At 33.5% G+C, this 26,941-nt stretch overlaps 1 protein-coding gene and 1 long non-coding RNA gene across 12 annotated transcripts in view; one reads left to right on the forward strand and one right to left on the reverse strand.

Moving 5' to 3' along the window:
* The window catches only part of Neurl4 (neuralized E3 ubiquitin protein ligase 4), a 251,324-nt gene that overhangs the window by 20,780 nt on the left and 203,603 nt on the right, over positions 1-26,941 (reverse strand). For all 10 annotated transcript variants that reach the window (XM_073074332.1, XM_073074336.1, XM_073074331.1 and 7 more), the window contains 5 exons: positions 8,887-9,080; positions 8,544-8,729; positions 6,943-7,067; positions 3,396-3,505; positions 92-224 (listed from right to left, as the gene is read on the reverse strand). In XM_073074332.1, coding sequence (XP_072930433.1) covers positions 92-224; positions 3,396-3,505; positions 6,943-7,067; positions 8,544-8,729; positions 8,887-9,080 — 748 coding nt within the window. The remainder of the gene's footprint in view (positions 1-91; positions 225-3,395; positions 3,506-6,942; positions 7,068-8,543; positions 8,730-8,886; positions 9,081-26,941) is intronic.
* On the forward strand, positions 9,076-20,660 carry LOC140743223 (uncharacterized). Of its 2 annotated transcripts, none has more exons than XR_012102419.1 (3): positions 9,076-10,152; positions 19,156-19,355; positions 20,069-20,660. It is a non-coding gene; the product is annotated as an uncharacterized LOC140743223 (long non-coding RNA). The 2 variants fall into 2 exon arrangements; XR_012102418.1 differs by lacking the exon at positions 9,076-10,152 and adding an exon at positions 17,641-17,869.

A 26,941-nucleotide genomic window follows, 5' to 3' on the forward strand; every position in this document is an offset into this window, starting at 1 on the left:
GATAAATATGTCACACAAACATAAGATATTTAAGGAGAGGCGGACGAATGAGCTGTACGAAATGTAATGGTACTACTATAACAATACATACCTCGAAAATTTCTCCGAGGGCAAGATGGGCGGAGCTGAAGACTAGAGCGCCTAATGGATCCGCGCGTGGTCTCTTCGCGACCGTGAAGTCATGTGTTAGACTCATGTTATCTCCGCAGTACTCCGAGAAGCTCCTACATTTAAAACATACGGGATGTTGATATAAGAAGACGTGGTTTTCAATCCTTACAAAGCTAGCATGCCACGTGAAACGACGTCCCGTTTGAAATGTCGACTTCTTGACGGACCGTGAACGGACAATTTTTTATATTACATGTAAGTATGCAGTATCTACACCTGATGACTTGTGGCTACTACCGCCCAAGAACTTTACTAATCAACCTCAGATACGATTAAATTCCTAGGCATAAGTTGGGACGCCTCATGTGTATCTCCCTTGCCGTAACATAAACCAGATCACAGCACCACGTAACAGGGCTGCTTTTAGACATAAATAGGCGTGGTGGTGATGCCACCGGTGTCAAAGCGCAAAGCGTTCTACCACCTTTACATAATTGTTCTCGGTGTATATAATAATAGTTTTTTTTTAAATCAATCAAATCAAATCAAATCAAATTTTTTTTATTCAAAATAGGTTCTTTACAGAGCACTTTTTGAATGTCAAATCAACTAACACCACTTCACAAGGTGTTTCGTTATGGAGAAGAAGCGGCGAAAGAAACTCCATAACACACATCTTTTAAAAAAAAAATTGACAATGTTAACTTAACGTAATGGTACATGTGGAGCTGGAGCTAATTCAGACCACACCGTTTTGTCAGTCAAATAATCACTTACTTTATAGTACGCTTTTTTACATAGCGTTAGTTTAACGACATGTTAAAATTTTTTTTCCGTGAGATTCAAAATGTGGTCGGGTATTTTATTATAGTAGCGAATACAGTTGCCCATGAAAGATCTAGCCACCTTACATAATCTATGTTTAGGAATTGCTAATTTATTTCTATTTCTGGTATTAAAGTTATGGTGGTTACTATTTTTTTCAAACATATCAGTGTGTTTTCTTACATACATAATGTATATATATAAAAGCGAAAAGATACTCACGTTCAAGATATTAATCAAGGTTTTGACTAAACTAGTGAAGCTACAATCATGAAATTTGAAATATAGCTTCATTTTATAATGTAGATGCGCATGCGCGAATTTTTAGATATTCTACCGTAAAAGGGGCTAAATGGGGGTTGAAAGTTAATATGAAAGTTCGTCAGTTTTAAAGCAAACTGAATGAAAATTGGTATTTAGCTTTCTGATTTAAAGTAATAAAAATCTTATCTAAGGGTTTTTCCAACATCAACCCTAAATGTGGTTAAATAGGGGTTGACAGCTTATTTTAAATTTTGCCATTTTGGAAGCCAGCACTATGAAAGTTAGCCATTGCTTTACTGGTTAGATATAATAGAACTTTAGTTCTACCGTTTTTGGAAAATCAACCCCTATGTGGGTTAAATAAGTGTTGTAAGTTTGTATAGAATTCCCCCAGTTTTGATGTAAACTCTATGAAAATTGGTATTTGGGTTTTCGATTAAAAATAATTAAATAACTATTTCTCCATTTTTGGAAAATCAACCCTTAAGTTGGTAAAATTAGGGTTGACAGCTTATTTTAAAATTTGCCAATTTGAAAGCCAGCTCTATGAAAGTTAGCCATTGCCCTATTGGTTAGATATAGTGGAACTTTAATTCTACTGTTTATGGAAATTCAACCCTTATGTGGGTTAAATAAGGGTTGTAAGTTTGTATGAAAATCCCCCAGTTTTGATCTAATCTCTATGAAAATCTGTATTTAGCTTTTTTGTAGAAAATAATTAAACACGTATTTCAATGTTTTTGGAAAATCAACCCGTAAGTTGGTAAATTAGGGGTTGACAGATTATTTTAAAATTTACCAATTTGAAAGCCAGCCCTACGAAAGTTAGTCATTGCCTTACTGGTTAGATATAGTGGAACTTTAATTCTACCGTTTTTGGAAAATCAACCCTTATGTGAGTTAAATAAGGGTCGTAAGTTAGTATGGAATTCCCCCAGTTTTGATGTAAACTCTATGAAAATTGGTATTTGGGCTTTCGATAAAAAAATAATTAAACACTTATTACACCATTTATGGAAAATCTACCCTTAAGAGAGTAAAATAGGGGTTGAAGTTTTGTTGGGAAGTCCGCAGATTTTGAAACAAAGTCTATAAAAATTGGTATTCAGCTTTCTGATTGAAAGTAATAGAACACCTATTTTACCGTTTTTGGAAAATCAACCCTTAAGTTCGTACATAATATTTTCATAAATGTATTGACTATGCACCGTCAATATATTAATAGTGGGAAACAGTTCTCTTAGGGACTCACCACGCCGCAGACTATATATTGACCTTATTGCTCTTTTTTGAATAGTAAACTTATGTTACATAAGTAACATATTGTTTTAAATAACATTCGATGCATAATACTATTTTCTAATGTTTATACAGAAAAAATAAAAAGCACAGCTTGTTAGAGACCGCGCCAAACTTCTAGTACGCTCTGAATATAGAATTAGCGAGACCAAGAACGCAGTTAGTGTGTCCTTACTGTTTCTACGGAGTATATGCTTATAGTTGTGTTCGACCGCATTGGCTGAATACACCTGCTCGTAATAACTTCAGAGCGGACTAGTAGTTTGGCGCGGACTTTATTAAGCTGTGTTTTTTAATTCTGTATAAATATTACAAAATACCAATGTCGAGTTCATATGTAGTTGCAGATGAGAACGGTCGGCATTTGAAATTCATTAGCTTCGTGTCAACAAGAACTGCTTTAATTATTCTTTTAGTTATTCATTTTTGTAAATTTGAGAATTAAATGATCAGCCCCAGCGAGAAATGCCACGGCATGACAGCTTGCTTCATTGCCAAAAGGCAGGTAGCAAGTAGCCTGCGAGTCATTCGGCTCCGAACGAAGCTTTAGTACAAAGTATTTTTTCATTATAATATAGGAGTAGCAGACGAGCATGCAGTCCACCTGATGGTTAGTGGATACTGCCGCCCATGGATCTGTAATCAACCCCAGATATAATTAGATATTCCTACCTGAGTACGGTCACAGATGCGCCTCAGGGGTAGCGCCTGAGGACTAAGAAGCTGGAACGCCACGAAAAAATATGTCTCCCTACCACACCCTTAAAACCAGAACACAACAGCACTGTTGTTATGAGGTAGAAATAGGTGTGGCGGTGGTGCCGCCGGAGTCGAACCAAAAAGGGTTCAACATATATAAGTATAGGTGAGACAGTAACATTTTAAAATCAACATACCAGTAGGGTGGCGGGGGGGTCTCTGGCGCTCTGCTGGAGCTGATGAGGGAGTCGGAGTTGCTGCGCCCATTGTAGTTGAATGCTCGCTCTTCATTTTGGAGGATTGTCACCTGAAAAGAGTGTGGAAGCTATTATCTATTTTATTTCATTTCAAAAGAAAATAATTGAGTTAGGAAACCATTTAATTAATATTATTTATATTGATATTTGATATTATGAGGAATATATTGACCCCTCCTACGTATAATATGGTAACCCACAAAACTACCTTTTCGTTTTCGTTGCATAAATTGCCTTATTTTAATGTGTTTTATCGACACAAGCAACGTTATAAAACGTATAAAATAATATATGTATATACCAAATTTCATAGAGATACCTGCAGAAATGCAGATTTTATTCGCATTTTAGCATATTAGAAACTTTGAAACGCTTTCCTGTAAAATTTTCAATTTGCAGTTACGATATTATACGTAGGAGGGGTCGATATATTGACCTCATCTACATTCAAATTTCTTACTTTTTTACGTATGTAACACGTACAGGTTGTGCGAAGTTATTGCGATGAGATAAATGCTAAATAATTTTTAATTTACTCGTTTTATAATTATTAATGGACTTATTCCAGGTCGGGCTACGACAGTCAGGGGGAGATGGGGGAAGATTTTGTGGAAAGCACATCCACCCGGGTCAAAGGCCGGTACCACGAGCGCGGGGGCGCGGGGTGACGCAAGGTTCGTTGACCGGCAGTTCACTGGAGGTTACTTTACTACTATTTATAGTTCGCACTATTATAGTATTTTTACGTTCATTCATCAAGCAGCATTGTTTTATATTTAGTTCGTAAACACAAATTACTATTGTTCAATAACTCATTGCAAACTACTTATAACTACAATTAAATTATTGGTAAAAAAAGTATCACTGTATTTTTCCTCGACTAAATTATCGTAATTAATTTCACTGTTCCAATGAAGTTCGAACTTAAAAAGGAGATAGAACATAGTTATAATATAAAAGAAAAGAAATACACATAAACAGTAAGTCCTTTGTTTCCCAATGCTGGGTGGCCTGAGAGTTTTGTGGAGTACTCTGTCATATGTTTTCTCACGATACATTCCTTAACTAACACAATAAAATTATTTTTTATTACGCACAAGTTGATAATAATAATTAATTTCAATTACATAACGTTTTATCGAAATAAATACTTTTTGAAATACTCTTTTATTTTCTGCTTCGACATGATTGACCTTCCACCACAGCTATTTTCGGCGCTCTGACATAGGGCTCTTCCAGAAAAAAAGAGATTTTATTTTAAGCCGGCGTTGCTATAGGCAATTGCAACAGCAAAAGTCTATAGGCCACACTGAATACTTTTCATCAGGTAGCCGGCCCTTTTCACTAGGTTAAAATATAAAAAAGCTTTCATAATGTCTTCACTTTTATTATAGAGAAAACCTTACCTCGGCACTAGTTGCAGCGTTGGCCCCCGCACAGCCGTCGACTCCGCCGATTGCCCTACTCCCATCGATGGACGGCCTAGCACTAGCACCTAACACACTGACTTAAATATTCGATATCTATCTTATATGACACAAAAATCCATCTACTCCCAATACATTTACTCTCATTAAAAAACACAAACATTGTCGGTTAAAAAAAACCTAAGTGATTTATGAGTTACATTGTACAGTTACTTACATTACATATATTTGTGAAAGTTGATACATTAGACATATTTATACAATTACTTACATTCATTATATTTCTACAATTAGGTACCAATAAACGTTCATTTGTACCGTATATGTGGAACATATAACGCACATGTTTATAATGTACTATTGTAGCCAAAATGGCCTGATAAAATGCTAATTTAGCTTTTTTGTCTTTTTTCAAAAAGATATAGAAAAATAACAAAAAATACACTAACAATAACATATTGTTAAAGAGTTTAAATGGTTTCAGAATTAACCCACTTCACTAATTCAACCGGCAACTTAAGCACTCCACTCGTAATCATTATTTAAAATAACTCTCAATCCTAATACCGGTGAATGTTTTACCGGAGCTACGCAACGAGCGGCGAGAATCATTCACTACGGAGTAGTGACGGAATGGCGCCAGCCACTTCTACACAAGCTCAATAATGCACGCACAAAGCCTCCCCTAAACGCATATTGCTTTGCTACGTATTTTAATATTTAAGTGTTTGGTAAAATCACGTTTAAATTAATAAAAACTAACAATATAAATCTTAAAGAAAGTGTGTAATATTTTGTATAAATACGTGATTCCAATTGTTGAAACTTTTCATCGAGTATAAACGATGTCAACTAGCGCCACCGGTTCAAGGTGGCAGACGTTGACATTACGGGCCGCAGAGTTTAAGCTGGATTCACATGTGGATACGGTGTGGTTTACCGGATTTAAGTACTCTGGTTACGATACTTATAAATGAATATATTTGAATCGTGCAGTTAGATGATGCAAGAGTTTGTAAATATTGCAGTAATAATGTAAAATTGCCATAAAATAAACAAAATTACTTCAACGTGATAGATGAATCATGTTTTTTATCGAGTATCACGCTGAAATTAATGGACCGATTTTCGTAACACGTTTTCTGTTAAAACTTTAAAAGCTTATGATAAAATCGTTATAACGACCGAGATGGAATATAACTAGACTAACATATTTTCGTAAAAAATATAACAGTTATATATATTTATATAAATTTAAAAATCAATGAATTTTAAAAACGAGATCAATTTTATGGGATTCTTGCACTAGTTCGCCAGGGTAGTTAATCCATCAATTAAATAAAAATCTTGTTTATTCGCCGCAATATACGTGCCAGGCCTTCTGATTTATTGTACCATGTGCGTTACGAACGTGTGCGTACACGAATTATGTATTCATATAAAATTTGTGTATGTGTATGTCCTACATAGTATTCACAGACTCGTGAATGGAATGGGGGTGGATCGATAAGGAGCGACGACCCCAGGGTACGCGGTGCAGCGCGTACTCCCACAATCAAAGCAATAGATCACGTTACAATGCTCGTCATTATCTATATCTATGGAAGGGAAGCATTTGTTTGTGCACTTGCATTCGTTTTTAATTCGATCTCCATAAAATGTAAGTGATGTGAACGTTACGTTACGATAAAAATAATCTGTTAAATTTTCAAACGTTCCCGTAATTTTAAAAGTTTATTACAATTATATTTTTTGTAGTATTATTAAAATAAGTAACCGGAACGCTATAAACATTCAATGGTAATAGAATAAAATAGTGCATATTAATTTGTAGATTCAGTTCAAATCTATCACTTATTATGATCTATTACATCTGTACCTGTTATAATAATAATATGTATAATCTCAACAACTCTAATAAAATAATTAAATAATTATGAGGAATAATAAAACGTGTAACAACGTAAAATATCGCATCAGTGATCCAATAACCAACCGTATTGAATATTTAACAAACTGGAACCAGATAAAAAATATAAAAAGGTACAGTCGTTACCAACCTGAGTGCACTGTCCATACAAGTCGACCACTGCGTAAATATTGAGGTGGGGCACGTACCACGCCTTGCCCATGTCCATACCGTCCAGGTAGTAATGCAGGCTTCGGTCAGCATGCCACATCATACCTGAAAAAGCAAATTTAATTCTGATAAGCTGCAACAATATCATTACAGTAATTCGCAAAATTCTGGTAAAAACATTATTTTCAAATGTCCGAAGGATTTGAGATCTAATAATCACATATAATTATTTAGTAACCTTGCTAGAAAAGGACAGACCTGACAGTTCTCAACCATCGCTAAGGTACAGATTAGGGCAGAGACGCAGAGCCAGCTCAGAGAGCGCTCACATTCCTACGTGATCTTCCCTCTGTCAATCTTAACAGTATGCTTAAATGCATCCATTTCGGATTCCCTAATGCGTTACGTGTCATGTTCATGTCCGATACCCTAATGGATAGCGTATACTAAATACTACGCGGATCCCCCGATTATCCTAACTGATCAAAAAACACAACATCTATTCACAATCTTACTACTCACCGACACGACTTCCCACTTTGAACGTGCTCAAATCCTAGGAGTACCCAGTCCATACACATTCACCATTCCTCATCATGGCCTCTAAGAATGTACGTGTTGTGGGTGGTGTGGGTGACTCACCGTGCCTGTCAGGGAAATCTCGATCAAAAAGTTCCACCTAATGCCAGATCGCTCGGCATATAGCCTCGGTAAAGTACCGACTAATACATCTTTGCGAAAAGAGAGCTACGAATTCATTATAACGTGAGTAGTCAATTACGTGGACAAACATAAGATTTCGCGACGTCAGACTTTATTAATGTCAGGAACAGACAACTGACGTAAATGGGCCTTGAAGTTGGTGACTTGTCCCTGTAGGCATGGTCTGTAGTAATGGACAACTGACAATAAATCCCAAATCGATCGAAAGGGCCGTTTTACATGAATCTATTACGTAGAAACACAAATCTGATATCAAAATACGGATAGGTAACCCAAAATGTGGTTCCGAAGTCCTAGAGTCACGATCGCGACTCACGAGAGAGAATGTGAAGGTGTTATGTATACTGCTGCTTGATATAATAACTTAAAATACTAATTCTTAACATTTTGAAATTCCTGTTTTATAATGTTCGGAAATTCCTCTTAAGGCTTATAACGTCAATATATCCATGTGGTCATCAACATGACTACGCATTTTTTTAAATATTAACCTTTATTTATTGAAATTCCATCGTTAGATACTCTGCTCATAATGAAAGCTTATAGAATAAGAGGTTATTGTACCTATTGTTTTATAAGCATTCGTGTTCAAGGATTAACAATAATTAACATTATAATTATAGTGTGAAATAATAAAATACGTTTTTTTGTATATATATGGCCTTATTAAGGACATATGGGCCTTTAAGAGTATATTTTAAAATATGAGGTTTTATCAAGACGGTTATCAAACAATCTATCGTAACATCTGCCGTAACGATATCTGACCCCTTATTTCAGAAAAATAAATGTAACTGTGACTTAGTTCTTCAGAGTGTTAAAATTTGGATGTACTTTACTGTACCAAAAATTGCTCACCGACTCGACTGCCCACTGTGATCGTGTCCAAGTCCAGTGGATACCCGCTCTTCACGCACTCGCCATCCTTCATCATGGCAGCTCCGCTAAGAATATACGTGTCGTAATTGAGATCGGTCGCGGTTCCCGCCAACGAGCCAATGCTTCCGTTCGCTTCGAGATCCTCCGGCCGTAAAGCCGTTACACCTGAAAAAGGTGACAGAGATGGGCTAAATAAACCACCGCCGGAGACGGAAAAAAGAACGCAGAAGTTAGAGACACAATGTATTCTACAGATCGTACAAGATTAGATTAGATAAGTATTGCGATGACATATGCTGTAGCTGGAAACTACCATGTTTACCTATTTCCAGGCTACCGATCCAGCAGTCGACCATCGCGTCAATCCGCAGCTCGAACATGTCACACTCGCGGAGCGGCCGCGAGCTGAACAGCACCGCATCGTTGAACTCCGAGTAGACGGCGGTGCGGGAGGCGGTGAGGCGCGTACGGCTCAGCCTGGCGTTGCGACCGTGCACGCGGTGGAAACACATTTCCCTAAGAACAATCAATGTCATATTTAAGCTGAATTCCAAAACATACTTTATAAGAAAGAGGATGTTTCATTTTGGACTATAACTCTAATAAAATAATTATGAGGAATAATAAAACGTGTAACAACGTAAAATATCGCATCAGTGATCCAATAACCAACCGTATTGAATATTTTATTATAATTAATATGTTTTGTAGGACACACTAGATAATTGCACTAGGTCTTGTTCAAACTCTTGGAAAATTACAAGTACGTAAGTCGGTTTTTTTATAATTTATAACTGAGCAGCTAGTGGCTGCACAATCCATCAAGCGAAATAACTTGTACATTTGCCAGAAAAAGGAGAAATATATCTTAATTTCAGGAAAAATAATAATTTGCTATTTTTTGTCTAGATCGCTGCGCACAACAATAAAATAGTTTTGAAATATAACCATAATAATATACGTACTACACCAACATGGTGGCGTCTTGAATGACTTAGATTGTATACGTTCAAAAATCGAATCAAACGGGTACGACGGTAATCGTTTACGTATAAGTAAATGGTTAATATTTTATTTAACCATCTACGAGTATACGTTCACGAGTACCGTGAGAAAGGTTTTGCAGAATACCACCATAAATGTATAGCTTTATAATAAAAAATGTTTTGTCTGAGAATGTCAATAAAAAAATCTTTAACATTGTTAACAGGTAAGTGCGATTATTTCAGAACGAAACGAAAAACATGGCATCGATTTTGTCAATTGATCAATTGTCATGTCATGTCATAGAACCATAGACTTAGATTTTTTTCGCTACGCTAAAGACCAACAAAGCATGAGAAAGACATATGTCAACCCATATAGACATTCTACTAAAGAGACAAAGATGCCAAGAAAAGTCATGGCATGTCAATTTCTCTTCGAATAAGCGGCCTTAAGCTCTCCCGACTACGGCGCGTTTTAATATTTTACCAAAATAATTACTAGCATTAATATATTGCTGAATTTTTGTTACAATGGTGTATTGCTCTATTGTCAAGTGTACCGTTATAAGGAAAAATAATCCACAGAAGTATACGTTTCACAGGTAAATACGATTTTTCTATCCGAGGGTTTTAAGCAATATTTGCTCAAATTTCATATTAATTGGTTTCATACATAGTTCTTACAATTTTATATTAATTTATTAATTTATTTATTGCTAAAATTCTATAAATACATATATTTCATAGCTACATGTAAAACTACCAAAATATATACGAGAATTAAATTATTTATTTACGCTAGGGTTTTACAAAATGGTGACGTCATATTTTATCGACAATGTGTCCATAATAAAATAATAAAGATCATTTCATGCATTACAAACATAGTATAAAAGTAAACATTGTTGACGTATTGTAACGGAATTTACATATTCTGGATTTTAATGTTATTATAACTCGAATAATATTTGTTTCACCTATACTTTTTCAAGGATACCATAATAATAATAAAAATAGGCCAGAATGGACTCCTATTAACTCATCGGTAATATGTAACAAACATTTTGAGGAAAATGAAGTTGTCCACCAGGAGTTGTCGTAGTAATTTATATTTCATAATACTTGTTTCGTAATATTAATAAATGATCTTCTATAAAAAATATAGTTTTTTATTAATTTGTGTAATCATTTTGAAACGAAAGCTACGTTGCCAGGCTCATCAAATTAATACTGGATGTAAACCTATAAATAGTATGAAAGTAACAACACTATTACCACGGTACAAATATCTATTCAGTATTTTATGTTCATACAAACACACGAAACGCAAGCGCCTCGAGGTCGGTACTCACTTGGTACACGAACAGTCGTGAATGTGCCACAGTGACGAGCGGGTGATGTGACGGTTTTGTAAGCAATATATTTTATATCACGGCGTGCGTAAATGGACGTTTTACGCACGCTTCGCGTGCGCAAAACCCTATTGTGCGCATGTACTATTATAGCACTCTGTGACCTAAACCCGCATTTTAGTCACGCTTTTCCGTGTCCAAAGTAGCCGATTTTTACACTGTACGAATGTCAATACACTACCCTCACAGTTGTAAAAAATTGACATCGCTATGAACGTTTCATACTTTTAAATACCATTTGAAAGTGAGTAATGAGTATTTTGTCTAAAGCAATAATTATGTTAATATTTTATTTTGGACGTATTTATAAATAATTTTGCCATTGTGTATATTTTAATCAATAGCATCACTATAAGACTAACTTTTGGGCTGTATCGAGTTTTATTGTTTGTTTTGACTGTGTATTTTCACTACACACCAAAGTAGGACATAATATTTAAATTAGGAATCATTATCAAAATTAGCCATAATACTACTCCCGTAGAAACTTGATAAATCGAACTATTTGTTGCCATACGTCATTCGGAATATCGAAAATTTGGATAATTGCGTTTATGAAGAAAAGCTATTTGATCCGATTGAGGAAGGTAATGTTTTTCGACGGTATCTTTGTACGTATGTATTTTTCATTCTTTGTCAAACTTAAACAACTTTACTAATTTTGACATATGATGTGTCGTTGGATTCATCTAAATTGCAGGGATAAGATAAGCTATATTTGGAAGAAATCGGGTTTTTGGTTTGTTTAGTAACTTTCCCGTTGCGATTTGGCTGCTTTCTGGAATTTAAATGCACATATGACACATAATATAGCTGATCTGCGGTTATTACAAAGTTACTTATTCACGTTTGGCAATCCAAATAATTGCGAATCTGTATAACTGAGGTTCGGATTATAGATTATGTACTCTATAACTAGTATACATTATGTGATTGCTTGTCATATGTTTCTTTAATACGTTTAGGCGGAGTTCTTACTATATGCCATTGGTCTAGACGCCACTAATTATTTAAAGATTTGTAATTATGTAGCCTAAATGGCTTGATGAATTTTGACTTACGTGTGGTGTTAGATTTGCCTTTATTACTTTACTTTATTATTTATTGCCTTTATTATTTACGGTATAGCAACGTAGTAACGTTGCTATACCGTTACGATGATTGTTCCTTAACGTATGAGTGATAAAGTCTAAATTAGATTACTTTAAATTAATATAATTTGATATTTAAAAACAAATATTTTTTAATATCAAATTATATTAGTTTAAATTAATACAATTTGATATTTAAAAAAAATACATATGATACAGTAGAGATGTGGATTAGTGTTTGTTATTTGAGGCTATCCCTCTTCTGAATTAATAGAATAAAACTATTTATTTATATTATATTACCAAATTACAACTTTTATTATTCCCGCGCAAAATACCACTCGAAACTGTTGATAAATGAAGGGCTTGCACAACACACGCGTCGTATTTATGTTTTTTTTTTAAATTGTTTTAAGTGAAGTAATCTGTAAATAGTTATTCATAAAACTGTAAATAATTAGATCTAACTTATAAAATGGTCGCGTACTGTACAGGTTGTATGAATAATAATAGAAATATAGGTAATGATTAGACATCGCATTATATGCAATTTCATATTTGCATATCATATTCAAAGTTACCATAAATACGACATTGTAATTTACGAAATAATAAAAGATTAAATAACAATTACCTTGATTTTACAGAAATTCGGAAAAAAATATTTTTATTTAATACAGATATTCTAATGTTAGTCTTTTATATGGCAAAAGGCAGTGATAGCCTAGTGGTTAAGAAACCTGGCCTCTCGATCGAGGGGTCCGAGGTTCAAATCCCAGGCACGCACCTCTGATTTTTTCAAAAGTTATGTGCGTATTAGAAATTAATTATCACTTGCTAAACGGTGAAACATTTAACTACAGACACTAATGTAACTACAGATGAAAATTTACAGATGAAAAAAACATGAAAATTTATTTTTAAAAATTAATTTTCTTTCTAAATACTTAGAATGTATTAAAAATTAAACTAAATATTTCATAATTTATGTTTACTTATAAGCTATCATATCGAACATATTTCGTGTTTTAATGTTATAACTGTCAAGTACCCAATTATAAGAATAGATTTTTATTACGTAATAAATACAATTTAAAAAACATACCATAAATTGTATTGTACCATATTGTTTAAATAAAAATACAATATTTACTATAAAAATACTAAAAAGAAAATCAAGTATGCAGATGTAATTAAAATATTGTAGGCGGGCAGCCCTAACGCGTGACCTTGCTCAGCGCTCTAATTCAAGGAAAGCGCCGAGTTAAAATACTGTATAGATCCTTCTACTGTGCTATTACGCACACATACGCATATCAATTTTGGTAATGCGTTTAACCTGACGTTGTGCATCTTTGACATCTTATATCTATGCATAGAACACCTACAGGGTGAATGTCCACCGTGGCCCACACCGGACCGTCGCCGAGACCGAGATTATTTCGGGCCGACTTTAATATGACGTAACGGAGATAGTTTGCCCAACACGACCGAAATCGCCGCGATCCAGCTATCAAAAAATAAAAATAAATAAAATTACTATTTATATACGTAACGTAACGTAACCTTAAAAATAACAAATAGATTATAATAACGACACACCGACCCATCAAAATCTCGGGTGCCGGTCTAGCGGTCACGCCGATCTACCCGAAATATCGGCGGCCGGGATGACGGTGCTATGGTCACGAACGTGGGGTGGACACGCGGCTATAGTAAATGTATGTACTGTTACTTCGGAGCCGTCATCTCATTCTCGGTGACGGTCCGGTTACGGCGGCGGTGGACAAACGCTCTTAAACTATCGAATAACAGTCAGATATCACGTGATAATGATAATGCAGTGTTTATGAAACGTCAAACACTTTTAAAATAAATATTGTGCACAACATGTACAAATCATTTTCGAAAAAGAAGTTTGAAAAAGTTTAAGGGGTTAATTTCCTTGTTACCCTTAAATGTACAACAAGTTATAGTCCAAGTCCCATACAATTTTGAAACATCTCCTTTCGGAAAATCTTGATATATGTACATATATATAACCCATAACCGATAAAGGTAAAAAAAAATCTATAAGAATTATTATATAAAAAGAAAAATAAAGTTGTCAATAATTCAGTATCAAATTATGCGTTTTATAAACATTTTATAATATAATTTATAAATTATACTAAACATCATGAAAGGATCCGACCATGATACCACACACCCTACATATTATCAATAGTTCTCAGTATTGACCCTGAGTAAATGCCAACATTTCAATTTATATTTAAGAGATTTTTTAATTAAAAAACAAATTTCCACGTTAATTGCTTCTTCTCTACAGACGAAGTCAGAATAATTACATTTAAATTATTCCTGTAGCTTTATTCGTATGGTAGGGTTTATTTATTTAGCTATTTGAGAAACAAACAACTCGAAGAATGTAACACAATAAAAAGAAAGAGAACCACAAGCGGAGAAAACAAATTAACAAAGTACACTTGATGTAGCAATCTACTTAATCTCCGTTACATTCATCCTGTAGAAACCAATTGAGTTTCAGAAAGGGTGGACACTGAAGATGTTTATTGCAATAATTCCATGAGCAATATATAAGCGTTACTGATGTACTTTGTTATAGTAAGAAAAGTAAAGACCAACGCCTTACAGACAACAGATTTATACATTAGACAGCAAATAATAGCACATTTACTATTATTATGATGTTTAATATATATATATAGAACGTAGCAGATATCAGAATTATACTTATTGTGAGTGGTCGACAGTTTGTCTGTTTTGTGACGAACCAGTCTCATATTGATGAATTGTTGATAGTTTTAGGATTTTTATTTATTGTAAATTTAATTGCATCGATAATCGATAAGTTATGTTATAATTTGAACATCACTACACATGCTTCGTCAGTGAGCCAGACGTATACGCACACAAGTGTGTATAAACATTGCACCCCTGTTCAAATCAATACGTCTAGACTCCCAGCAGCCCTAAAATATGCTCCGCGGTGCCGCTAATAAAACACTTGCCGGTTTATTAAATTAGCTTTTGTACGTTTATATTGAAAAAATTAAGTGAATAATATCAAAATAAAATATTATTTCTGATACTTTTAAGCAATAAAAATAAAGTCTCAGCTCAAGTATTAACGAATGGTGGGACGAACCAGTCACCGCCCAGGCAGACAGCTAAAGATATAATTACTACATCATATACCTTAAAATGTTTGTTTTAATTTGACCCAGTGACTCTTCTACGAAACCCACATAGGACAGGGATCTCATTGAAGTCTATACCAATTGAGTTGCTACCTCTTTAGTCTAGACTCACGCTCATTTAAACTATACGACAAGTTAGCTCTAGACATTTTTTTTATAATACTGAATTAACAAATGAGCATGTAGCCTACGGACATCTATAATTGACCCCAAATAAGATTAGAATCCTATCTGAGGTAAGTTACGGACAAAGTTAGAACGTCTCAGGAAAGTATTGTTTCGGATAAGTTCTCCTTTACCACCCTTTAAAGTGGCACACGACGGCGCTTATTAGTGCTAACATTAGGCAGAAAAAGATCAGACGGTCTCCAGAGTCAAGCCATAAAGTATTCTACCATCTTTAAACTATAAAAATGTTATAAAAACACATATTAAAAAAAAAAAAAACAATTTTAACAACGATTCCCCGTCAGGAGCAGGGGAAAATAGGGGAGTCAGTTGTTGCTGGGAGACCCGTACACAGGACTAGTTTAATCCCAGCAACATTGTTACAACCCGAAAATCTGCTATTTAAAGCCAGAAAAATAACGCTGTGTAGTGGGTGAATGACTTGTTAGATCGCAAGATCTCGGCAATGTTCCTCAATGGTCAATGAGTCGCTTGGTTTGAAGGTGGTAGAACCCTTTGTGATTCGACTCCGGTGGCACCACCGCCGCACCTATTTCTGCCTAATAACAGCAGTGTTACGCGCTGCTATGTTCCGTTTTGGAGGGTGTGGTAAGGGAGACATACTTTTCCGAGGCGTTCCAGCTTAGTCCTTAGGGGTAGCGGCGCATCTGTGGCCGACCTCAGGTAGGAATATCTATCCTATCTGGGGTTGATTACAGATGTCCATGGGCGGCAGGAGCCACTTACCATCAGGTGGACTGCATGCTTGTCGGCTACTCCTATATTATAAAAAAAAAGAAAAAATTAAAATCGAAATCGAAATTTTAATATATTTGAAATGAAAAATATTCCTATTATTATTGCGATTATTTACATCGTGGACATTGTTTACATTTTAGATCAACATGTCTAATTGTCTAATAAGTGGCGCCATTTCAGATGTGATGACTTTACTTAAATATTATACGAAAATCTATAAGAAATATGTTGGGTTTAAAGAAAACGGTAAATCCCTAAAAATACCTACCTATTTTTTATTATGACATATAGAAAAATGTGTTGTTAAAATGAGCCTTTTCTCTTAGTTAATAATTTATCATTATTTCCCAGATTTGCTTTTTAAATATCTGATAATGGAATAAAACAAGATTTTTTTTTTTCATAATTAACTCCTCAGAATCCTGGCTAGTAATAATGCAGTTATAATTTTTCAACTCGGTCTCGTAACTCTTTTCAGCATTTTTGCCTATCCATATTGTTGTTTCGGAATTTGCTATAAATATCCACTTTCACCTTTCAACTCCACCTCCATCAACAGACCAACTCCTATTACAACAATATTGCATTTTCACGTCATCTACGACATGCTATGCTTACAAAATTTCAGCTTAGTTTTGATATTTGGAAGTAGGTCAAATTTGTCTAGCATGATATCTCGAACTAACATACATGCATTGTAAATGAAATACAAGGTTGTAATACGAATACATTGTGTCTTTAGACATTACCATACAATTACAATAGTTTTTTTTTTAATTTTGAAATTGTTTTTGTCTGGTAAGTTTTAGCCAACCTGCTAGCGACACCTTTTTTAATATAACTTTGATGTAAAATAGATTTCATCCATTAAACTGCATTTAAAGGATGGGTCAAGGTCGTCCCTATTGTGGATGTATTATCAGTACATTTTCAGTTAGTAAATCAGATATCACATACAATTTTCATATAACATACTTTTCATTTACAGTGTTAAATTTGTACGAAACACTCTCCAAGCGAGTTGAACGCACATTTATCCTATTTATTATCAAATCACTTAATATTCTCGTATACTCGCTGTTCGCCGGCCAAACTTTGATAGTGCGAAAAAGATTGCACTATTCGACTAAAAAGATTTGCCATCTAAATTTAAAATTTCATCGCGAAGCATTTTTAAAATACAACTAAATTCATATACCTTATTATATATTTGATTAATAGTATACATATTATTTTATTGTTTGTTACGATTCGCCTATAGTGGGGAAACAGGGTATAATGCTATTTTATAATCAGATCTGCTTCTCCTAAAAGCGATAGTTGCAATCTATATTTTTTCCAGCACTCTCCACCTTTCACTATTCATCGTATACATTTTAAGTTTACGGATAGGGCTGGAACAGGGCGGTTGCGTGCGCAGAACAAACTCAGTATTTCAATCATTGCAAACGAAGCAGAGAATGCTTTGCGGCTAGTCGGAAATACCAATATCCATTTAGAAATAGGAGTGAGTGAAAGTTAAATATAATTTTAAAGGATGTTACGATATTGTGAAGTGTTTTAGGCTGTTAAACAACTGTGTGTTAACAGTGATTCGTTACGCGCTTTGCAGTGACCGGGCGGTGCTACGAGTGAAATAACTACTTGTTGAGTTACACAAACATTTCGGTAAAAACGAGTCAGCGTTTTTTAATTAAAACTTTTGATTGAATCTATCGCGCTAGTGCAAATTCTCACATTTTCCGTCGGGCTTCGCCCTTCGGGCGTTGTCTTTGGTCATGCATCTCGAATGTATCAGTATGCTCTGACCATAACTCACATTAAATCAAAAGTTTACGAAATTTACTACCATTCGATTTATATTAAAAAAAGTATTCACTGTTTCACCTTCATACTAAAACCGATTACTAATAATATTATACGTATTCTCGAAGCTCACACAGGTTCTTTAAATAATAATTTGGTAACTTTTAATACACCAAATTTTTAACACATGATCAAGTAGCAAAATTGAAGAAATGTATGCTAATTTGATATTTTGGCCAATTTGTTATGCTATGAAAAATACAATACAATGTATATGCTGAACAGGGATAATCATGCAAAACATGACTAAATTTGTACCAAAAACTAATCAAATAAGAATCCTTCATCATAATTCGACTAATTCGTGAAGTCATATATTGATGCACAACATACATACGAACCAAGTATAAATATACCGATTACATACATACACGCGGATAACGCGTCTGACGCACCAACCTACTCGGCTTTACCAACGTTTGCTGCGAATAATTGCTACACATTATATGTGCTACGAGTGCCACGTGCTACGAACGCTACGAATAATATTTCCTATAGTTTTCTATATTAACTTATAATGACTAAATTATGCTTGTATGTTATTTCAAATATTTTTAAACAAGTCTTTGTGATTTCACGGCACCATCGATACCACACTAAGAAATATCGTTACGGTGTAATAGCGTAAAGAGTATAGACAATTTTAATACTTCTTTTTACTTACCTTTACCTTACCTTACCCCTTGTTAATACCTCTTTTTATTGCAATTTCTCATACATCAACTATGTGTTTGCATAATATCATATATTCCGCATAAAGTTTGACGTAAATGCTATTTATGTCGGACGTTCGTAGCCTCGCTTCCTTAGTAGGAAGAGGAACGGTTAGTGTGTAAGGGGTTTTAGAAATGATTTGATGACGAATTTTGGGAGCTATAATGCGCATGCTCGATAAATCTTAGGTACCCTATGACATCGAGTAGTATGGTAGCGCAGGTAGTACGGTAACGCTTGTAACCAGATTGTCAGCAACAGACGGTTTAAGTAGTGTATTTTCTTAGTCACGTATAAAAGTAACCACAATCTAGATCGACAAAAACGTATAAAAAATGTGTTAGAAGCGACGTTAACATACAGTTTTGTTTCAGCTGTTTCATGTTGGTTTGGACGATACTGTAAAACCTTATCACAAAAGCATATTCAGGACACGCCCCGACTGGAGCCGCATTGTAAAACAATATAAATCGAGATATTCGTGAAGAGAGGATTTGTTCCGCCGAGCCCTTCGTGATCTTTGGAAAATAATTCGCAAGAGATCACTGTTCGCCTGAACAATGGGATACTTGGTGTGAGTAATAATATTGAAATAAAAAAAGTAGATCTATTCTTCCACATTTTATTTTATGGGGTCAATAATTATTTATGTGTTACATTAATTGTATCGAAGAACAGTCGAGAATTACAAATGAAAATAATAAAAGCATAAAATACAGAACTTGGCATATGCTACTTATATATATATATATATATATATATAATTTTATTCGACTTATAACATAAACATTATAGTGTCGTGTTATATCACGGTATAGTAGCTGTAGAAACTTAGGGACTTTCTTGGGGATGTATTTCCAAGTAACCTTTTTTTGTTTTCAAAATCCCATTTTGGGTTGTCCACCTGCGTCCGAAGAAACGAAGCACTAGGGCGCTAGAGACCACTTGGCCATACGAGCGATATTAATTTCTTACAAATACATCACCACGATGAACGCGCATACATCGGCCCTCGCCTCTCCCTATATTTCTAAGCAATCCTAGCATTCAGATGGAAGGGTGTCAATGCCGGCAGCCTTGCATAATTAATATGAGACAACCATATTAATAGTCAGGACTCATGATAGACTTCAGGTAGAACAAGTATGGTTTTAGTTATAGGTGCCCATGATATAGTGACCACTTACCATTAGTTGGACTACATGTTCATTAGCTACGCTAATCGCATTATTTTTTATTTATACCTCGTCAACATAAAATTTACAAATATGTGTATAATTATTCCAGAAATCCTGAAATGCTGTCAGATCAACTTCGAAATTTACCTGAGGAACCAATCCCCGCTGAAGCAGTTGCTGAAAACCGAGAACCGCGTCCTGGATTGGAACCCCCAAACGTCATAAATTATCGAGTGAATCGCGCGTCCAATAATGTCGTACTGTATTGTACAATGCTTTTAATGATCGCTTTGGTCATTGGAATTTTCACCTTAATTTATATTTGCTTTGTGAGAAAATGACTTCTTTAAATATCGCTATTTCTTTTAACAAGCCCATAATAGTATTATCGGTCATTTTGCAGCTAATTTTCAGCTAGGTATTGTATTTTTTAATGAATTAATTATTCAAGAAAAGATTTCTCTATTGACTCTGTTTTTATAACGGGCTAAAAAGTAGATAATAATTTAAGCGAAAAGTATTCGAGTATACGACATACAAATTGGTGCATTATTGTTCATCCAAAAATTATATTACATTAAAAATGAAACGCGAGAATCTTTAGTCTGCTCATTTTCAACTGCGTTGCGTCATATGCGTCTCAACATTTTCGTTTGATTTATTTATCTGCTTTTAGTCATAAAAAACGTTTCTAATGGAAGTGTAAACTTTTTTGGACTTTTATTATTACTTTTGATATAGTCCCTCAGGCAGATTAAGCGTTGTATTAAGTATGTTTTTTTTTGCGATTTTTTTATTGTAGATAATAAAACATTCAAAATTTCTGTGTTTTATTGTGTATCAATTGTTTTTCACAGGTTTTTTATTAACTTAAACACCCTGCCGTACCTTTCTTTTTCATTTTGTCACCTAATACAATCCAGAGTAAGTAAATATACACACTGAATTTTAAATACTACACTCCGAAATATAAACAAACATGCAATATAATTGTATTTTCCTATACAATGTGTCTAGCAGCACTTCTTCTACTACTACTAGAAGACTAGCAATAAACGCTGCTTTGCCGGCGTTTACAAGTGAACATGACATACGCATAACTGAAACTATGTGCCTTCAAGAAATTTAATGACAGAACATTATTGACTTTTTCCTTACTGTGTACCTAAATTAGTAAAGTCTTCTTGTGGAAAATTCACCATTACTCTTTATTTCTAACTTTAAAGAAAATCCTTTCAAGTATACTTCTCATAAGATACAATTGCTTATTTCTACAAAAAATTGGCGGATTGACAAAAGAACTTTCAACCTCTATTATACTACTTTAAAGGTTGATTCTTGTTGTAATAGATGTATTTAATTTTTTACCAAAAAACGAAATAGAACATTTTATAGAGTTTATTACAAAATTTTTGGACTCTCAAACAATCTTTTAACCCCTTGGGTGAAATAACAAAAATATATTTCTTCGTAGGTGCCTACCTCATAAAATGAGTTACTGTGCAAAATTCACGGCTATAGCTTCCATTCCATAGGTTTTGCAATGATTTCGCTTTTATATATCTAGATATATTATATCTTCTAAGTTTGAAAAAAATCCAACCAAAAGTAAATAACCCTTAGAAATGGCGCTAGTGTAGCAAAAGGGTGCGAAATTAAATTTGCAATCGCAGAGTGAATAGCGCTGAATTGAAAATATTAATATTTAAGGCGAGTAGAGTAATTGCCAGAACTTCAAATATTTATATAGGCCAAAATAATTTCGTAAATATAATTTTCGTAAAAATTCTTGACACTTTTTATTTGTCCACTTGCTACACTAACGCCCCCTAATTTAACAACTTTCGATAGACACCTTTGGATATATAGAAAGATTGGATATATATAGAGATGGTTCTCCTTGTCTATGTGTACACACCATAGACTGCACATTAAACCGTAACCTATAATGCCAGAGATAAAATTCTACCTAACAATATACACTTATCTGAATACTTCGTATGTTCTACAATAACTCAGCAAATATACTAAATATAATTCTGTAATTGAAGCTTTATACCTAAGCATATTTAAGATTTTGTCTATTGATTCCCACTCATTTTATCAAAATTTAATTATCTATAATATCGACCTAAGATAAAATATAATACTTATAACAATGCCAAGAATTAACGCATAGACAATTATGTTTACTGACAATAAATCTATAATATAATTAGCGTAATATTAGAGTCATAATTTCTTTTATTCTTATTGAAATGATTTTTTTATATCGTATATAGGCCTATGAGGCATTTACAAACTTATAATAGTTTTTATATAAATTGCTCTACCTACTGGAGCGAACAAGGCCGATCGGAAAAAACAGATCCAATAAGACAATTACATAGATATTAATTAAATAGAAATTATCAATATTTTACCTATTTTCTAATCTAGCCATTGACAATAATAATTAAGTAAATTTTGTGCATATGATCGTCAATAGTGTGCGATTACCCCTATGGTCTATGGCTGTGGGGTCATCACTAGGGAGCCTAATACATTATCGATAGTCTATTGAAAGGAACGTTCGTATTTTATTTTTTCAAAATGTGTAATAATCCCGCATTACTAAATATTCCTAATAATTAAAAGAGAACCTATTTAATAACTTCCTATTTCATGTAATCTCCAAGTTCAATGTATTAAATTGTATACAACCGTACTAAAATTATATTTATAAAATTATATTGTATTTTTAACTTCAGTGCTTAACGAAATGTTATAAGTTTAAAGTGCTTTTTCTCGTTCTTTTCCCCTTTTTGAGGCATTGTAGCTCCTAACTGGATGCAACGATTGGGTGCTAAATTTTTTGAGAGGTAACTTAATCGGCAGAATTATTAAAGAAAATCTTTGAGCTACTTTTCTAATTTAAATTTATTTTTTCCTTGTGAGATTTCCTCTGCCCAGCAATCGGACGATTTTCGATTCAATTTTCTTAAAACAATTTTCTCAAAACTACAAGTACATAAAATACATGTCAAATATTAATTTAAAAATGAAATGCAAGGTGTATTTTCAACTAATTACTACTTTGTGAATTCCAGCCAATGTTTCTTTTATAACGTTCCTTTAACGTTTGATTAGCAGTTTGTAGACTTCGGAAATTATTGAATCTTTAATGTCAAACGAAGAGAATCTATTCAATCCTTCAAAGTTTAATAAATTTTGGGGAGAATATTCCAAGAAATTGGGAAATCGGCATATATTTTAATGTCAAACTAAAATATTAAAAATATAGGCTTTCTTAATTACCGATTTTAAGAACAGTTTTGACGGTTTTCATCAAAGCTATTCCAATCCCTAGTTGAGGCGTAGTCTCAACGACGAAAAGCTCAGTCGCCATTACAGTTTGGGGCTTGATGTTATAAAAGTATCATTTTTGTAATAATCGTCTCTTTTGCGTATTTAAGAGCCAATCCGGTTTCGAGCGTTTCCTCCGGACAAAAATAAGGGTTCTGAGTAAGTAGTTTATGAAATATTATAGGGATTATGAAAACAGGAATTCCTTGAAGTACTTAGCCATTATAATTTACATTGCGAAAAACTTAATGATTATACAAAATAGAATACAAATTTATTTAATTAATGTTATTATTGGCCATTTCTGAAATAAAAAAGACAATTGTAAAGTTATCCTAACTCTAAAATCCATCATATACCACCTACATACTTTAATGGCCGCATCGATCAATAATCTACGCATTACAAAATTTGCTTGCTGACAACTAGAATTCCTATTACAGTATATAGCTAAACATTAATATGAAGTATCCAGTTACTTCTAGCATTTAGGGACCTTTTATTTTAAAAAGAAATTGTATAATGTAAGAATACGACCGCAAAATATAGAGAAAGGAATATATTGAATCTAACAAATATTTAATGTAATATATATTGCGAAAAACGTAAATCGAAGTGAAAATAGGTTTTATTGATGTTCTATCGAATATTTCTGAAAAATAAAACTATTTCAGACGTTTAACGCCCTTCATATTTTTCAATGGCCGCATGGATCGATAATCTGCGCATTACAATATGCCCTGCGCTGTTGATTGAGATTCCTTTCATACCGAAATTCTATTCATACTTTATTATATATAAAGAATAATATGAAATATTTGGTTACTTCTAGTACTAAGGCACCGTTGTTTTATAACTAAATTATATAAATATTAAATTAGAACACATAGGATTGATATTAAATGCCTTAAGCCGGAATTACTCACATTTTTTATGATTAACTGGCTGCAACGACGCCTTACATAAATTACGACACAACGAACTAGTAACAAATATTTTTTTTACTGAAATTAGTTGTTTGTAATTTCAGCTCACTCGTAACCTGCACATCTCCCAACAATTCAACCGAATACTTCAAAGCCTCGTGAAGACTAATTATTTATTATCATATTATAAAGTTGGATGTCTTAGTACACATACGAGTATATTGCAAGAGTAAAAGCGATCTTAAGCGTCTAACATTTTCAAGGTAAAGTAACAACAATTTTCATTTATATGAACTGTAGAGACTAATAGCCCGGCAATATTTTATCATTTCATCAGTCACTCTCCACCTCATCATCAACCGGTTTATTGGTGAACAAGAGATTCCGCCCAGAAGGAAAACGGTTTTGGACAATGATGGTTAATTGTCGAATTATGGACTTGACACACCGTTGACATTTTTATAAACCTTCTAGACAATGATATGTTCTATGTTTTGGCGCTGAAATAATGCATTCCTGAAGGCAGTTGGACATGTCATGCCCATGCCCATGCCGTAACTTATTTTATTACATCTTATTTCGTTTAAAAGCATGCAATTTTTTATGTGCTGAAAAATCTTCGAGATATTTTTTTCTACTCATATATTATTATATCATTCTGAACCATTTTAGCTGTCCATCACATTTTTTAGGAGATTTTGACTCTAATTTTCACGTTTTTAACTAGTCGACTAGAATATGGAACATCTAATCATACAATCTCAGTTACTTTGTGTCAAATATACCTTTAAAACGTAAGTTTTGTTTCAGATTCTTCTGGTGTTTGCAACGACATCTACATCTGTTATTGGAAGCACTGATCAACGCATCACAACTTTAATATCTTAATTCACAATTTAATGATTTATTGTTTTACTTCCTATTAATAATGATGAACGTAACTTCTCATTTGTCCTCAATGAGCCAAAAGGCACTCATTCAAGATTTGCATACGTTGTTAGCGTCTATACAGGATACTGCCACGGTTATTTTGATATTTCAAGTAATATTTCTTGTTTGTGGTTTCTTTTCGATTTGCTTATCCTTGGAAGCTAAAGGACGGAAATCGATTCCAGTAGTAACTAAAAGACAGAATGATAGAAACAACAGTTTTATTTACCTTGAAGACAATCTGCATGTATACAGAATCACAAATACTGGATATCACAAATATGTATTAGAAATAGAGGAGAAAGAAATCAAAATACATCCAGTCCATACACAACCACAGCAGTCAGCGGATTCTTCAGGTTAATCGATTATAAAAACTTGAAAACACGGCAAGATAATTAAACAAAACGGAACGATGCTTATGTCTCTACATGACACTCTTGTCACCTTACCCGTGTGTGGAGGTGGTACTTTTAAGATATATGATTAATGTGTGTTTATTTATAACTATACAGGTATACAAATTTGGTAAAAGGAGATAACCTGATGATAATAAAGACATACAAATGATGTACAAATTACACCGTAAAGCAGTGTTTAACACATTTAAAGTTATTCTATGAATGTTTTATCTTTACTCAGAAAAATGTTATTGATCGAATGCATATGTAGTGGTGTTAAACACATTTAAAGTTATTCTATGAATGTTTTATCTTTACTCAGAAAAATGTTATTGATCGAATGCATATGTAGTGGTGTTAAACACATTTAAAGTTATTCTATGAATGTTTTATCTTTACTCAGAAAAATGTTATTGATCGAATGCATATGTAGTGGTGTTAAACACATTTAAAGTTATCCTATGAATGTTTTAACTTTAATAAAAAAAAATCGAATGCTTACGTAGTGTTGTTAAATGCATTTAAAATTGTAGTAAGTTCTTGACTCAAATTATGTAGATTTTAATATTAATTCATAAGCAAAATGTTTACGCTTCCTTAAAAATAAATAATAATAATACAATGTGTATATTTTCTTACTACTTTGAAGGGTAAATAGTCTTTCATAACAATATATCGCAAACAAGGATTATCTGATTTGTAGATTTTTTTTTTAATTTCAGAAATAATTTACTGACATACATATTACTTTCCTCAATTATATCATGTTTTTAAATCACAAAGGGAATTATTTCAATTTTAATGAAAAGTAAGCAGACGTGTGCATTACGTATCGACAATAAATCTGTAAAGGACTATTTATATTCGTATTTGTTCCACAGAATTTAATGCTTCAGTGGGCAAGCGAAATACTGATTAAGATGCCCTTACAATACAGGTAGCAATAGCTGTTTTTAATTTTATAATGATTGTTGGGAATGCAAAAAATTGCAAGCAGATTGCCCGTTGTACTAAATAGAGATTGATGGCGATGGATGGCGGTGGACAGGTAAGTGAGTGAGTAAATATATTGTATTCGGACCGCCATTGACAAGTAAAAATACCTCTTAAGGAAACCAAGTCAGTCCATTGAAATGTTAGATTTGGTTTGCAATAGTCAGAGGACGAAAAATAAAATTGCGTCCTGTCTTTAGTAAAACATTTGTAACATTTCAATAGACTATATGTCAAAAAACGTGTATTATACGATAAACCCATAGATTAGTAAAGATTACTCACTCCTAACAAGAAAATGTAACCAGTTTTGAAACTGTCACTGTCATCTATTTTCGTGTTTGAAAAATATTAAAAATGTAGTTTTTAGGTCATTTACGAATGAAA

The sequence above is a fragment of the Epargyreus clarus genome, unplaced genomic scaffold (genome assembly GCF_041222505.1).
Source record: "Epargyreus clarus isolate Ecla_fem2 unplaced genomic scaffold, WU_Ecla_fem_2.2 ptg000007l, whole genome shotgun sequence".
NCBI lineage: Eukaryota > Metazoa > Arthropoda > Insecta > Lepidoptera > Hesperiidae > Epargyreus > Epargyreus clarus.